Below are 17,441 nucleotides of genomic sequence, written 5' to 3' on the forward strand. Positions count from 1 at the left end.
ATGTCCTCAGGTTGGTTCTGAGAAAGAGGTTGGCTGGGCAATGGCTCTCCATTGCTTTGTTCTTGGTTAGTAGGATCGAAAGTGGTGTGTCTTGTGTTCACCATTGTTGCAGATGTTGGAGATCAACTCAAGCTTTCTTCAAGCTCTCAATGAAAGCACCAAAATGTTTACCGAGTTTTTCGGAAACTAGAATTTTAAAAGATAAGAGAGCATAAAAATAAAGGATTTAGAAAATGCAAGCAACATTTTTACGTGGTTGGGGTGTTAATGAGCCTTAGTCCACGAGTTAGTTGTATTAGAGCTTAGAGAGCTTTTGGCAATGGAGTTTTCTATAAGTTTGAGCAGAGTAATTGCTTCTCAGAAAAAGATCCTCATTCCCCCAGTGCACTACTGTTCATATTTATAGGCAAGCGAGTGCACTAGGCTTGGGCCGGACTAATCCGGGCCCAATAAGGGAATAAATATTATTTGCTCTCTGATGGAGGCTTAATACAAAGGATTGAAGTATAAAACACGTATTAACCAGGGCCCATTGGGCCAGCCCAAATATAACCACACTATAAGACTTGCGACAAACTGTTGTTCCAGTCTGGGTGTCGTGGGCTACGAAGAAGATGCGGGGGATGGGATCTGTCAGTGTAGTGGCAGTACAGTTCTGAACCGACAGCATACATTCCCGATGTAACTTCCTCTGCAGGTTAATTATGGGGACATAACTCCACACTTCTTGGGATGATGTTAGTATCGGGGACACTTTATCACGCCGAACTCGGTCATTCGATCCAGATTCGTTCACCAACATCCCTTTTCATTTACCAGGGTCCCGGTTCGTTTACCAGGACTCGGGTTCGTCCACGGCGATCCCAGACTAGTCTCAAACTTGGGAGCCACAACTTCTTCTGCTGTCTCTCGGGAAACATCCCAGGTTATGGTCCTGGGGGTATGCAACACGCCAAGACGATGGTCTGGGCTTATATTCCGGGATACCCTTTGGGCCTTACCGAGACTTGGGCCGTCAATGTTCGTTCTCTCTCCGTCTACTGGGACTGATCCGGGCTTTAAATCCCTGGAAGGCGACCCATAAACTTAGTGTGTGGATCCGTACACTTGGGGAGAAACGGGGATAACAATGCTAAAATCAACTATATGCCTAAAATACCATCGAGTCCTATCAAGTCCCATCGAGGCCTATTGAGGCACAATCAAATCCAGAACCTAACATAAACTATCGAGTTCTATCGAGTCCTATCAATTTCTATCAAGGTGCATAAAAAATCTCGAAAAAAACCCAGATTTCTTCATTCCCCAACCCCGATCTATCCTATGAAAAAAAATCAACAAAAAAACCAAGTAATACACACATTGCAGATTAAAAAGGAAATCCCTCACCTTCGCTTTCTTTGAGTTTGTTTCCTCAAAGCTTGGTCTGTTTGCTCGACGTTCTTCTCCTTTGCCTTCTCTGATCGTCAACTCCGACAATATCTGAGCCACAGATGCTTGGTCGTGGTCGTGGAAGACAATGCTTCTCCAATTTGCTTGGGTTCTAATGAATTAAATTGAGTTTGAGGGTTTTTTTCCTTTGGGACTAAGAATGTGAGAGAGAGAATAGAGAGAGACCAAGAGAATACAGAAAGACTGTAGGAAACAAATGCCAGGGGTATTTTGGGAACTAAGGGAAACAATAGGACCAATATGACATGTATAAAGTGGCTAGAATAATTTTGTTATAGGACCCCATTTAATGCATCATTTCTCAAATTTCTCTATATATTCTACTAATGATTTGAAAAAATATTAAAATATAAAAAATTAAATAATATGGACATATCATTGCATCATATGCATGGAAGAAGAAAGAAAAAGAAGTGCAATTTATTCTAATTATTAGTATAAAATTGAATATGCATGCGCACCAAAAGATTACATAAACATAAGTACGGGCGTGTTTCTTCTTGCTGTTCGTGAATTATTGTCGCTTATGGGGCGCGTTGTCGTTAATATTTTTCGCAGTCGTTTCGTGCGGCGCTGATTTCATAGTCTCGAGAAGAACCGCGAAGGAGAGCATGTGAAGTCAGTCGGTGAAGTTGGTTGCTGCAGTCTCCCCCGCCATAGCTCGGCTCACAGTCATGGAGAAGAAGCAAAGCAGTCAAAGAAACCCTAAAACCTCTTCGCAGAAGACGAAGACGTTCGAAACTGGAACCAGTGGCCTCCAGGTAACCGAAGACGATGCCGCTCATCTGGTTGGTAGGATCGTCGAGAAGGGTATTTCTGATGTACCACGGACCAAACCCTTTCTCCCCACTCCGCCCCTAAACCCTACCGTTCTTCCCTTTCCTGTTGCTCGTCACCGCTCCCATGGCCCGGTAAGCTCAGCTCCTTTTTTTTTTGAGGCCGATGCTAACGGCAATATAGGACCATGTTTAGTTGCCGTGAAAATGTTTGTAAATAATTCAAAATTGAAATATTTCCATTGGAGTCTTTAAGTATTTACTCCATTATAATTTTCGGTTTTGGATTTTGCAGCATTGGGCTCCAGTTAGTGGTAAAGTAAATGCTGGTTATGGTCGTTTAGATGACGAAGAGGATAAAACTACCATGGAGGTTGATTCGATGGCACCTTTTGCTGATCCTGTAAAGAGGAAGACGAAGAAAGACATGAATTTTAGCAGGTGGAGAGAGATTCTACCTGGTGAGAAGTCAGACATGGCTGAGAAATCCAAACGAATTACGTTAGGCTCAGGCAAGACTGAAAATAAAAAAAAAGATAGAGAAGCAATTGATACTTCTCGTAGTAGTAAAGATAAGCTTCATATTAAGGATAATTATGAGGATTTCATACCTGTTAGCTTTGGAAGTGAACCAGAACCCATATGGGTAAAAAGCCAAATTGATGCAGAGACAAAGGGTCTTGATAATACTTGTGCATTAGTAGAGAGGCCAAAGAGAAGAGAGAAAAATTGTTCAACTTCCACTATAGCTTCTTCTGGGAATAATCTTTGTAATGAACAAGAACCCATGTCACTTGAGAGTCAAATTGATGCCGAAAACCGTCAGCGCCTGCAGGAAATGTCACCTAATGAGATTGCTCAGGCACAAGCTGAGATAATGGAGAAGATGGACCCTGCAATAGTGAGACTACTGAAAAAGAGGGGTGATGTGAAATCGAAGAAGCAGAGGTCTCCAAGTCTGGATATTCCAATCAAAGTTGAATCAGTCAATGGACAGAAGAATCAAGATGAAAACGACATGAAAGCTTCATCTGTCCCTGTGAATTCTATGGCTCAAGAAATGACGAAAACAACATCAAAAGAAATGCAGAGCGGGGTGAACAATGGGGAGGCAAAAAATCCAAACCCAACCAGTAGCGGTTTGTGGAGTGTTTGGAGCCAGAGAGTTGAGAATGTTAGAAAACTGAAATTTTCGTTGCAAGGGACTGTTATTGAAAGTGATAATGTTCAGACAGCAGAAACTGGTTAGTCTAACTGATTTGTTTTGTTATATATATTTTACGATGGTGTCACAAATAAAATTCCATCATCCTAGTGTAAATTTACGAGATTATGAAGCAAGATTAAGCCATCCCTTTTAAATTTTGTTTATTGCACTGAGTTTTTAGACTAACTAGTTATTCTACAATTTTTCATTGTGTAAATTTCTATAGGCTGCTCAAAAAAGGTATTTCAATCATATATGTTTTAAATTTTAGGGGATCACCTAGTTAGGGCAAAAGGTTTGGTAAGTAAGAGTTGCTTAGTAAGAAACTTTGATTGATTACTCTCAATTATCTTGTTCTTTATGGTAAACTGGCATTAATTCACTTATGAGAAGACTGTGAGCCTCCTCCATCTGGAACAGTTTTCAAAATCAAAAAATGATATTTGTCTATGTGCAGTTCTGATTATTTATTCATTTATACATGTTGCTGTATTCATTTTACAGATTGTGTTACCGAGCGTGACTTCCTGCGGACTGAGGGGGATCCTGGGGGAGCTGGTTATACAATTAAAGAAGCAGTGGCACTCACCCAAAGTGTGGTCAGTTAATTTATTTTATTCCTTTATTGTATTAACAATATACTTATTGGTTGGATTTTTCAAGATTTTTTTGAAGCTAGAATAAACTAATTAGAGATGTTTGTTGATCATATCGTTCAAATTTTTTTTTTTGCTACTGATTTTTTTTTATTATCTTTTTCTTTTAAAAGAAACAAAACTTGCATAAATGAGAATAATACAAGGATAGTGTAACCAATCACACAGTTCTGACAATAACAACATTGCAATCACAACAAGAAACTCCAATCCCTGATTTTTGATACCGATTTCAGTAATAATCTTTCATTTATTTTGTTTAATTTCTGTTTTGTGGTTTCAGATTCCTGGACAACGGGCTCTTGCATTGCATTTGCTTTTAGCTGTTTTTGATAATGCAATACACAATATTACTCGGGGTCAAGTTGGATGTTCCATGAGAAAGGAGGATAAAGATGAAAGAGTTTCTGACTGGGAAGCTATTTGGGCTTATGCCCTTGGTCCGGAACCTGAGCTTGTTTTGTCGTTGAGGTGAATGGCATCAAAATTCTTTGTTTCTTTGTAGTCTTTTTCCTGGATACGTGCTTGAGTTGAAGGCCTCCCACTTATTTCTGTTAGAGTGGTTGGTCATGTGTATTTGACTGGAATTTTGTAGATCTTAAAACTTATTGGACCATTGAAAAAGTAAATTTTTTCCAATGATCTTTACAGCTATTATTAATTTGTGTTAAAACACACTCACATCATTGAGCTAATTTGTAAATCTTTCCTCTAGTTGTTTTTATTCTTTTTAACACCAAGGTTGCAATTTGACTCATAGTTTATTGATTTGTAGGATATGTCTTGACGATAACCATACTTCAGTAGTTTTAGCTTGTGCTAAAGTCATTCTGCACATATTGACATGTGATGCAAATGAGAACTTCTTCAATTTCTCAGAGGTTTTTATTTTTATATAATTTTATACATTTTCCATCCTAATTTAGTCTACAAAAAATGTACTTATTTCAAGTCATTTCTGCTTCCAGAAATTGGCTACTCTCAAGGACATCTGTACTGCCCCTGTGTTTAGGAGTAAACCCGAGATTGATGTTGGTTTTCTTCGTGGTGGTTTTTGGAAGTATAATGCTAAGCCTTCTAATATTGTTACGTTAGATGAGGAAATGATTGACGATGATACTGAAGGGAAACATACAATTCAGGATGATATTGTGTTTGCTGGACAGGATTTTGCAGCAGGTTTGGTTAGGATGGGAGTCCTTCCAAGGCTTCGCTATCTTCTTGAGGTCTGCAGCATTCCATTGAATTGAATAATAGTTTTCTTTCTATTATAAAAACGTTAATAGGCTATGCGAATTCCCAGTTATTACTTGGAAATTTAATGGAATTTTCTTGAACTTGAATATCCTGCTTGATGCGAATGTAATAATATATTTCAAAGTCTGCACTTATTGTATCTACTTTTAGTGTGTGCTAAATGTATCCATTATATGGTTTCAGTCAAATCCTACAGCAGCTTTGGAAGAGTGCGTTATTTCTATACTTACTGCTATAGCAAGGCATTCCCCGACAAGTGCAAACACAATTATGAATTGTGAAAGACTTGTTGAAACAGTTGTACACAGATTTACTGCAAAAGAAAACATGGAAATATATCATTCTAAGACAAAATCTGTGACTCTTTTAAAGGTAAACATTTTTTTTAAGCATTGTTTTGGTGACCATTTTGGATTTGTAGACATTGTACATTTTACAGCCATTTATTCAAGTACAATAAGGATAGGGAATGCTAACATGATCGTTATTGTTGCTAACGATCATGTACATTTTGGATTTGTAGACATTGTACATTTTACAGCCATTTATTCAAGTACAATAAGGATAGGGAATGCTAATATGATCGTTATTGTTTCTGTATCTCCAAGGTGTTGGCTCGATCTGATAGGAGAATTTGTTTCGAATTTATAAAGAATGGGTTTTTCCAGACCATGACATGGCATTTGTATCAATATATGTCATCGCTTGACCAATGGGTGAAAACTGGGAAGGAGAACTGCAAACTTTTGTCAGCTTTGATGGTGGAGCAATTACGATTTTGGAAGATTTGCATTCAGCATGGATATTGTGTATCATACTTCTCAGATATTTTTCCTTCCTTGTGCCTGTGGTTGAATCCACCTACAGTTGAAAAGCTTATAGATAAAGGTCTTCTTGGTGAATTTGCTTCTGTCGCAGCAAACGCGTACCTTGTTCTAAAGGCTTTGGCTATGAGACTTCCAAATTTCGTTTCACAAATGAATCAAAGCAATAAGATCCAAGAACATGCTGATGATGACATGGAGATCTGGCGTTGGAGTCATGTTGGTCCAATGGTTGATTTGGCAGTAAAGTGGATAGTTTTGATGCGTGATCTACACTGTGGTAGTCATGTTTTACATAATTCACCTGAGACTTCTTTGTTGTGGGTGTATTCAGCTGTAATGAGCATGCTGGCAGAAGTGCTCAAAAAAATGGTCCCAGATGATATTAGCAATCAGACAGAAAGTGGTTTTCTTATCCCGTGGCTTCCAGAGTTTGTTCCTAGAGTTGGACTTGAAATTATCAAAAATAAATTTTTGAGTTTTTCAGATACTTTTGATGCTAATTTTGGGACAGGTCTTGCTGGAGAGAGCTCTTTTGTTGAAAGACTATGCCATTTAAGGCAACAAAATGAATATGAAACATCATTAGCTTCTGTATGTTGCCTTCGCAGAATTTTCCAGACTATCACTACCATTGATAACTTGATCCAGTTAGTTGATAAAGGGGTACAAAGTTCCCAAGAGTACAGTCTCCCTAGAGAAGAGGGCATACTCAAAGATGGGATATTAAATCGATCTTTTGTTGAACTGAGAAGCGTGCAAAACATTTTTATGAAATTAGTTACTTCAGAGTGGCAATTTGTGCAGTCTATTGAGACATTTGGCAGAGGTGGGCCTGCTCCTGGGGTGGGAGTTGGCTGGGGTGCTTCTGGTGGAGGATATTGGTCTGCAACTGTTTTATTGGCACAAGCAGATGCAGGATTTATCATTGATCTGCTTGAAACTTTTCAGATTATGCCTATAAATGATATACCCAAGATTGAAGATATATCTTCCACTGTGCAAATTGTTAATTCTTCCTTAGCAGCATCTTTAATTGCTGGGCCAAGAGATAGAACTGTTGTGGACAAGGCTTTTAAAGTTTTGGTCCATGTCTCTGTTCTGAAGTGTCTTGATCGCTGTATTCGGCATTTTGTTCTTAATAGTAAAGCTAAGCTGTTTGGCTGGGAATATAAAGAAGAAGATTACCTACGCTTTAGTAAAGTATTATCTTCACATTTTGGTAATAGATGGTTGTCACTAAAGAAGAACAAAACAATTAAAAGCTTGAATGGCTCAACAAGTAAAAACTTAGTTAAAAACAGTGGTTCTTTGAGCACCATATATGAGGACTCCGACACATCAAATAGTGTTCAAGATTGTACACCCTTAGTTGTAGAGTGGGCTCACCAGAGACTTCCACTACCCATTAATTGGTTTCTAAGTTCAATCTCAACTCTTTGTGATAGCAGGCATGCTGGTCTTCAAAAATCTTCCAATTTAGAAAATCTTATACAGGACCCTGGTTATTTGCTTGAAGTTGCTACTGGTGGTCTTTTTTTCCTCTTAGGTATGGAAGCCATGTCAAGTTTCCTTCCAAGTGGTGTTCCTTCTCCTGTTCAGAGTGTACCACTAGTTTGGAAATTACATTGTTTGTCTGTGATCTTGCTTGTTGGGATGGGTGTAATTGAGGAGAAAAAGAGTAGAGATTGTTATGAAGCTTTGCAAGATCTCTATGGTTCCAGTCTTGATAAGGCAAGGCTTAAAGATGCTGAAATGACTTGGGAGAGGAATGTAAACTTGTCAGAGCCTAGAAATAATGACCTTTTGGACTTTCTAAGGTTTCATTCAGAGATTCATGACAGTTACTCAACATTTATTGAAACTCTTGTGGATCAATTTTCAGCTATATCTTATGGTGATTTAATTTATGGTCGACAAGTTGCAATTTATCTGCACCGGTGTGTTGAAACTCGTGTTCGGCTTGCTACTTGGAATACACTGACTAATGCTCGAGTCCTTGAGCTTCTTCCACCCTTGGAGTCTTGCTTTGGAGAGGCAGAAGGGTACCTTCAACCAAAAGAGGTAGGCAAACTAGTTTACATGTCTATACTATTATATTGTTGGATGATCTATTCCTGCTTCTGTTGCTTGTACTTTAAAGCTATTCTTGTATTGCCTTCCCCAGCAAATTTCTTATACCTGGCTGAAACATTGAGCATTTATTAAGGAAAGTTATGGGGATCATGTATGTGTTTTTTTTTTTTTTTTTTTTTTTTTTTGTATTTTCAGCTGGTTAGTAGGATTGTAAGGGTGCATTTGGGATTGTTAATTAGGGAGTTAGTTATAGAGAAATGATTCTAATATTTGTTAGCTATAACTAACTGATAGACCGCCCATTTTCTACACTTACGCATGTAGGCACCCAGGTGGTCAAAAAGCCACATCAGCCACCAGGTCAGCGTGGCAAAATGTTTTTTCAGCAGGTTTAGCAAATGGTCGAGCTATGGGAAGTTAGTTAGACCTTGAGATTAGTGAGTGGGGTTGTTATTGGGTATATTGTGAGCTAAGGTGATCTCTTTTACTGCTGAGAGAAATAAATATAAGGGAGGGTTGTAACTTAGCTTTTTGTCTAGTAATTGGAGACTTGGGAGTAAGGTCCTGTAACCTTTTGGGAGAAACCAGGTTCTGGAATTCCTGGATATCAGTACATTCCACAGATTTCCTCTTCCATTGTTCTGTATTTTTGTGTGTTAGTGTGCGATTGTGCAGGTCAATCCTATCACTAACCTCCTAGGATATAAATAGGAGTTTCTAATCAGCAAGGGGTATCAAGTTGTTGTATTGGGAAAGAGTTAGACTTTAGGAGAGACCAAGCCTCTCGAAAGCTTGGAACTTGTTTTGTAATCATTTGTTCCTACAGATTTCCTCTTCCTATCACTTTGTATATTTGTTTAATTGGCATTTAACCTGTCTGGGAAGGTTCAATAATTGTTTGGATTATATAAGTTTCTTGATGTGTTCGTTAAATAACTTAGAGAAGCTTCTGCATGGATTGAATCCCATGCTCTTGCGGCTCATACGGATGAGAATTAGAAAATTATCAAGTTGTGGAATTCTTTAATTTGTTGGGAATGGTTTTTTATATTAATCCAATTTTTAGAACACAAATTAGTACACATAAAAATTGATGGAAATTTATCTCTCTTAATCTGCAGGATAATGATGATATTTTAGAGGCTTATGTGAAATCCTGGACTTCTGGCGCCCTCGACAAGGCTGCAAATCGAGGAACAGTTGCATACACATTGGTTCTTCATCACCTTTCATCTTTCATCTTTCATTTATGTTCTGGTGATAAGTTATTGCTGCGGAACAAGCTTGTGAGGTCTCTTTTACGAGACTTATCTCTGAAGCAACACCACGAGGTTTGCAATTTTTTTTAATAGAATTTTCTTAAATTACCCTCAGTTGCTGAAACTACAGTATCCTTAACTGCCATCAACTCTTTCTTTTTGTGCTGAAATGGCGTCCACTCTCAGCTGTTAAAATATTTCATATCTTCAATGGGATGATAATTTAGACTACTTTTTGTCGTTGCCTCAAGTTATTTTTACTTGCATTGTTCTTGTTCTGGAATTTTATCACAGATTTTCCTTGCACGACAAAGTACCTTTTATTTTCATCTTGTTCCTGGAAAGTTATATTAGGCATCTAACGTCTTTCTCTATTCTGTAATTGCAGGTAATTATGTTGAATCTTATCCGATATATCGAGCCAGAAATGCCTCAGAATTGTAATGTGAAAGTCAGCTTACCATCAGACATGGAGAAAAGGTTTGAGGTCTTAATTGAAGCTTGCGAAAGAAATTCCTCTCTTTTAAATGAAGTGAAGAAGCTAAAGTCACTTGTACAGAACGATCCCTTGTAAGCTTATCAGAATTGTTTTGCCTGAGTTTTAACTTTAACAGTCAACAACTCATCAAAAAAGTTTTGCGTTGTAAATATAAATTTGATCAGAGAAGAGGGTGGAAAAAGAACTCAAGTGGATTTCAGTGTCAGAAACACCTTACATATATATTTGAATCTGCCAAACTAATTATGTTATTATATTTTTGGGATGCAATTGTTATTCCTATTTATTATGTTTGCTACGTTGGTTATGTCGTAGTTTAATTATGTAGAATGAACCTTTAAATTTCATGGAGCAAATAATACATGCATGACTACTTGATGTGATTCTCAAGGGTTTTTTTGAGATGCCAAAACTATCTGTGAACATCGACGTTAAGGTCCAAAGAGAAAAATATATTGATATGACAACTATAGCAATTGTTCAAGAGAGTATAACTCCCGTCACCCATTGAGTATTACAATGTTTAAATTTGAACTATTACAACTCCATCACCATGCTTCACACACTCCGAATACAGCAAGAGCACCACACTATCGTTTAATACCTTTTAGCTACAGAGGACATGATATGACAATTTAATATGAATATTAGCATTGCAGAGTCAGGTTGTGAATAGTAATACTAAATAGCCAATAAAAATTGGGGCTGAATTTGCGAGATTAGTTGTTGACTACTGATATGTGCTACTTTTCTTTGTCCCACATGGATTAGAGAAGGTTATGTTATGTTGGGTTCTAATATAAAATAAATATCCAGACCACCTCGTAATGTATCTTTGCGCTTGGGGCAATGACGCAGCTAGTGAGGTTCTAAACGAGGCGCGTCTATTGCTGGTTGAAAACTATTTCCAAACCCCCTCTTGGGCCTGGGTTATGATCAGGCCTTCGAGAATTTCTGGAAGGGCTTCCTTCGGGGAAAAGCTCTACAAATTCCTAGTTTTAAAATTTTCTGGCCTTCTTGAAAACTGCAAACGCTCTTTGAGTCTGGTCTTCCAAAAAAAATTAAACACTATTTTGTTTATATTATCACTCTTTAAACAACAAAATTAGGCATCAACGATTAAAAAATGAATGATTATTCGGATTTGATTGGTTTACCCAAATGACACCATACTTAATTTAAAATAGTAATGGTTTTTTTTCTTTCTCACTTATCATATAAGTTTTAAACAAAATGATAATGCTTATTTCGTTAGACATCAAAATATTTGATGGCTAGTTTGAATCTATTTGTAAGTTTCTAATCCATTTTGCTTGTTTGACTTCACACAAACCTAAATTATGAAATAGATAAAAAAAAAGTATTAACCTTAGTAGCGAGAGTGCGAAATAGAAAATTTTATTTTATTGAGAAAAATGCAATAAAATGTCATCACACTCACAAAACCCATAACAAATAAATGGGGCTTGGTGCAAAATGACTTTTAATGGTGTGTGAAAGTAAGTAAATGTCTATATTTTTTTATTTTGTAGTAAAATACTCTAACCACCTTTTTTTATTATTACATATTGCCAAATATACCCTTTAGCAAATTATTATTTTATTTTAAATATTTTAATATTATGGTATATGTATATTGGTTTTGTTTAATTAGTTTTTGTTTTAAAGTTATTATGATTTTTTTCCCGTTTTTTATGAGTGGTTGAATGATATATCATACTACAAAATACATATACTATGCTAACAAAATTATATACTACCATTAAGATGTTTAAATTATGATACAAAATTATATACTACCATTATGTATAATAAAATAGAAACTAAATATCATAAAAAAAATGATATACCATACCACAGAAAACATATACACTACTTAGAAAATAATATACCAACAACTCATAAAAAACTTAAAAAAATCAATATAATTTTAAAATAAAAATAATTAAACAAAACTAATATACATATACCACTATATTAAAGTCATACCCTTATAAATAAATAAATAAATGATAAAATATGACAATTTAAGTAATTAACAATATAAAATAGTCATTTCTCTACAATTTTTAAAAATGAGTAGATTAGCTTCTTGATGCCATTCTTTTGGGTCATAAACTGTGAGCAGAGTCGATAACCTATCAATAAACATCAATTGCGAAAAGTAGGTAATGAAAATTATATATCATCTTTGTACCAAGAACATCACCTTGTGAGAGTACACAAATCAGCAAAAGAACCCGACATCTAGATGTGGAACAAATCACCTAAAAAATATATGGGGTAATTTATTAGAAACATATCCTTCATAAATAAATAAAATAAAAAAAACTAAAAAATCAAATTGCCAAGCATGGCAGTATAACCAAGTAATGATAATAGTGGAAATTACATTTTATATGAGTTTTTTTTAACAAACTTTACAAAAATATGGCTTATTTTCAAAAAAAGTTATTTTATGGTTTTTTATTATACCATAATTTTGCTGGCATTGAAGTCTTAAGTCCTACTTCAGTCAATAACTGATAGATCTACATTACCTCACACATAGACTGTGCCATAGCCCTATATTTTGATTCTGCGCTTGATCGTGACACAACATTTTGTTTCTTACTCTTCCAAGAGACCAATTTCCCTCCAGAAAAAAATACAATAATCTGAAGTGGATCTTCTATTCACTTTAGAACCTGCCCAATCTGCATCTGAGAAACACTCAATATGAGTGTGCCCATGATTTGCATACACGATACCTCGTCTTGGTGTTCCTTTCAAGTAATTCAAAATTTGCTCCAACGCTGCCCAATGATGAATTGTTGGAGATGACATGAATTGACTGACAACACTAATTGAGAATGCAATGTCTGGATGAGTCACGGTAAGATAATTCAACTTTCCAACCAACCTGCGATATCTTTCAGGATCTTCAAATGGTTCCCCATCTTTTGTAAGGTGCACATTAGGACTCATTGGAGTACTACAAGGCTTTACTCCCAATTTTCCTGTCTCAGTCAACAAATCAACGACATACTCTCTTTGAGATAGAAAAATATCTTGTTTACTCCGAGTTACCTTAACTCCCAAGAAATACTTGAGCACTCCCAAATCCTTCGTGTGAAACTGAGTATGAATGAAGGATTTAAGAGATGAGATTCCCCTAGTATCATTTCCAGTATTAACAATATCATACACATACACAACCAATAAAATGATACCGGCAGTTGATCGTTTATAAAACACATAATGATCGGACTTACTTTTCAGCATACTGAATTTCTCAACAGCTTGACTAAATTTACTAAACCAAGCACGAGGACTTTGCTTCAAACCATATAAAGATTTTCGAAGACGACATACTCGCCTTGACTCCCCCTAAGCAACAAAACTAGGAGGTTGCTCCATATACACCTCCTCTTGAAGATCTCCATGAAGAAAAACATTCTTGATATCTAGCTGATGTAGAGGCCAATGATGAGTAGCTGCCAATGAAATAAACAATCGAACATATGTCAACTTAGCAACTGGAGAAAAAGTATCATAATAGTCCACTCCATAGGTTTGAGCATAACCCTTAGCAACAAGATGGGCCTTTAATCAAGCAATTGATCCATCTGGATTGACCTTAACAGTGAATACCCATTTGCACCCTATGGCCCATATTCCAGAAGGTGAATCGACCAAGTCCTAAATACCATTGTCATCTAAAGCATTCATCTCTTCTATCATTGCATCATGCCAACCAGGATGAGATATGGCTTCACGAACAGTATTAGGAATCGAACTAGAATCAAGGGAAGCAATAAAAGAACAAGAAGAAGATGACAAGTGATTATAAGAAACAAAAGAAGAAATAGGATAAGTGCATTGACGTTTACCTTTGCGTAGCGCAATGGGGAGATCATCGTTTGGGATCAGATCTGATAACGAAGAAGCAGGTTCAGGACATGAAACAGGAGGTAGACGCCTGGTGTACACTTTAATAGGAGGCGGAGGCATGTTAAGAGCTGTGGCTGAGACAGGGTGAGTAATAGGAGACTTATCTTGAGTAGTGTCCGAGATAGGTTCAGAAATAGGAGATTTCTCAGGAAATGGGTCAGGGGCAGAAGAAGTGATAGAATATACCAACAAATCATCATCATTCTCCCCCTGATGAGTAGGAATAGAGGAAGATGAAAAATAAGGTGTGTTTTCCATGAAGGTAACATCAATGGAGACAAGATACTTGTTGAGATTTGGACAATAACACCTATACCTTTTCTGAAGATGAGAATAGCCAATGAATACACACTTCAATGACTTGGGATCTAATTTGGTGACATCTGGACGAACATCTCAAGCAAAACAAGTACTACCAAATATCCTAGGATCAACAGGAAATAATGACTTGCTGGGAAAAAGAATTTTATACGGGATCTCACCATTAAGAACAGAAGATGGCATGCGATTCATAAGAAAACATGCTGTAGAAACGACATCAACCCAAAAATGTTTAGGAACATGCATTTAAAATAAGAGGGCTCGTGCAGTTTCAAGAAGATGCCTGTTTTTACGCTCTGCTACACCATTTTGGGATGCAATATCAACGCAAGAAGTTTCATGAAGCATGCCATTGGAGACCATATAAGAATGAAATAAAGTAGATGTATATTATTTGGAATTATCACCTCGCAAAGTACGAATGGAAACATTAAATTGATTCTTAATCTAAGCACAAAATGCACAAAATATAGAATACAACTCAGAACGATTTGTCATTAAATATAACCAAGTTACATGAGAATAATCATCAACAAAAGTAACAAAACACTTGAATATATGGAGCAACCTCCTAGTTTCGTTGCTCAGGGGGAGTCAGGGCGAGTCTGTCGTCTTCGAAAATCTTTATATGGTTTGAAGCAAAGTCCTCGTGCTTTCGTAGAATCAAATTGCAGGTGAGAGCCCTGCTAGAAAGCTCATAATAGCCATCTGCTCCTGCTAGCGTTGTTGAACCTTCACATCAGGGCTAAATGGCAACAACATATTTAGCTCCTCATACGTCTTCTTAAAGGACATAAAGTAGTTCATAAGGGACTGATCTTGTTTCTCCACACGGTAGAATGCTTTGCACACCTCATACATACGGGAGAGATTGCCTTTTCCAGAATACAAAAATTCCAAATAATCCATTAGTTCTTTAACAAACTCACAATGATTGATCAAACCAATTATCTCACTGTCAATAGAATTTTGGATTTGAAGGAATAAGCGAGCATCCTCCCTGAGCCATGTCTGTCTTGAATCATCTTTTTCTTTAGGAGGATCATCAGTCAAGTGTTCATCTTTGTTAATACTTCATGGATAAAGCCGAACAATCTTACACCACTCCAAATAATTCAAACCAATCAATTAATGATCCGTGATTTTAGACATCACAGGAACCACATCAGATGAAACCACATATTTCATCTCTGATTTATTCTCAGCCATAACTCCTTAAAGAAACACACCAACAAACATGAAAACTAAGTGTGCAAAAAATGAAGCACTGATCAACCAGAAACGCAGTGGAGACTAAATAGAACAAAAAGGGCCGCCAGAGACGATTCCATGCACTCTCACGCGCTAGCACGTGGGACGGGGTGCTGTGACTTGCAGCAGCGCGTGGGGCCTACACGGAGGGGTTCTAGCGGCAGGACTTCTGGGGAATAGAGATCGGCGGCTGGGGAATCCTTTGGTGTGGGCGGTGAGAATAGTAGACCAACAGAACTAGGGTTTCTGAAATAAACCCTAAAATAGACTAAACCCTAATTTGTGCTTATGGAAAACCCCAAAAGAAAAACCCTAATTTTGTAGTAAAATTCGAATTTTACAGACTAATGATCTGATACCATGTAACAAGAGGTGAAGAGAATTGTATTCACTTATATTTCAATGAGAAATAAACATATATATTTATATACAAACTAGGGAAGCTATTCTAGGAAACTATGAGAGAATAGGAAGCTATTCTAGGAAACTATGAGAGAATAGGAAACATATATTTATATAATTTACAGTTATTATAAACAACTAATATATATAGCTAACAGTACCAAATCCTTATTATGCCATATTTTTATTACTAATTGGAGTTTATTAAAGTAGAAGGGTAGTTATGTAAATTTATTTATTATTCATTCAAAATTTTTACATTTTTACATTTTTTTATTTGTTTTTATGTTTATTTTTTTATTACTTTTTGCCAGAATGTTTTAACTTTCTTAATTTTAGTTTTACCTCCTTCTCTCTCCTCTCTCCTCTCCCATCTGTGTGTGCGATATCTTCCTCTGTTTGGCGGTTGTGGCAATTTTTTGGGTTGCCGATCTAAGCAACATCAGCGAACGAAGGACGAAGGCGAACAGAGTTCTTCAAGTGCGGTGATCGGAGTCGAACAGTGGTCTTAAGGTCGACAAGCGGTGGTATTAGGTCGATGGCATTCTCACTTTCTCAGCGTTAGGTATGTTGTTTCCTTACTCCTCATTTTTTGTAGTGCATTTTTCTATCATATTTGAAAATACATGTTTGATCAAAGTCGATTCATGTTTGAAGGTTGGGTACTGCATTTTTAGTGTTTGCATGCTACATGTTTGATACAAGTCCACAGAGAATGTGAACTTTAACTGTTAATCAAAAGCTTTGTGTTTCTGTATGTCATGTTCTGAACTAATGTAGTTACATTGAATTTATACACATATTTTTCATTGAGTTAGAAGTTATATCGTGTATGTTGTTCAATGTTTTTTTTTTGTGTTTTGTGTTTGTGTAGAAATGGTTCAAAAGGGTGGGGATCCTGGCCCTTCTAAGTTCTTTGATCACGCTGGACAGTCAGTAAAATTGCGACGTTCTCCTTGAAGTCCTGGGGGATGATTGAAGCCCTGTGGACCTGTGATTATCGATGAGACTAACAATCATGTATTTTAGTTTCTTATTTTCATGTTTCAATGTTCTTTTTTTTTTCTTAGTAGGTTGTTTAGTTAGTTTATAGTTAACAAATTTTTATATGTTCAGTAACCGGTTACTATATTTTTTGTTTATTGTGCTTTATTTGTATCTCTTTTGGTTATAGGTAATTGGTTCATTTGAGATTATTCATATTTTAACTGTGTTGTTTAATTGTTAAGGTAACCGGTTACTTTGGTAAGTAATTGGTTCCTTTTTTAGAGTGTGTTTTTAATGATGCTAAGTGATCATTTATTTGTGATTTTTAAGTGTTCTTGTTTCTATGTTTGATATGTTTTTGCTTTGTATAGGTTGTATGCTTTTTTCATGTGTTGTGTAATTTTATAGGTAACTGGTTACTTTTGGTATGTAATTGATTTCTTTTGTGAATTTTTGTTTATAATGATTGTCAGTAATCATTTTTAAGTTTGATTTTTAGGTGTTGCTGTTTTATAGTTGTTTTTTTTGCCTTGTATATGTT

The 17,441-nt window shown here is 36.4% G+C and overlaps 1 protein-coding gene and 1 non-coding gene across 2 annotated transcripts; both read left to right on the plus strand.

Moving 5' to 3' along the window:
• The first annotated feature begins 1,936 nt into the window (after positions 1-1,936).
• Positions 1,937-10,389, plus strand: LOC133793395 (transcriptional elongation regulator MINIYO). Its single transcript, XM_062230791.1, has 10 exons — positions 1,937-2,363; positions 2,524-3,472; positions 3,940-4,034; positions 4,375-4,562; positions 4,867-4,972; positions 5,060-5,317; positions 5,532-5,720; positions 5,957-8,236; positions 9,370-9,579; positions 9,896-10,389. The coding sequence occupies exons 1-10, from the start codon at positions 2,127-2,129 to the stop codon at positions 10,079-10,081; spliced, it is 4,698 nt and encodes a 1,565-aa protein (XP_062086775.1). The 5' UTR covers positions 1,937-2,126; the 3' UTR covers positions 10,082-10,389.
• A 448-nt stretch (positions 10,390-10,837) lies between these two features.
• Positions 10,838-10,988, plus strand: LOC133813372 (U4 spliceosomal RNA). Its single transcript, XR_009884388.1, has one exon. It is a non-coding gene; the product is annotated as a U4 spliceosomal RNA (small nuclear RNA).
• Positions 10,989-17,441: the final 6,453 nt, after the last annotated feature.

Source organism: Humulus lupulus, chromosome 1, assembly GCF_963169125.1.
Source record: "Humulus lupulus chromosome 1, drHumLupu1.1, whole genome shotgun sequence".
Classification (NCBI taxonomy): Eukaryota; Viridiplantae; Streptophyta; class Magnoliopsida; order Rosales; family Cannabaceae; genus Humulus; species Humulus lupulus.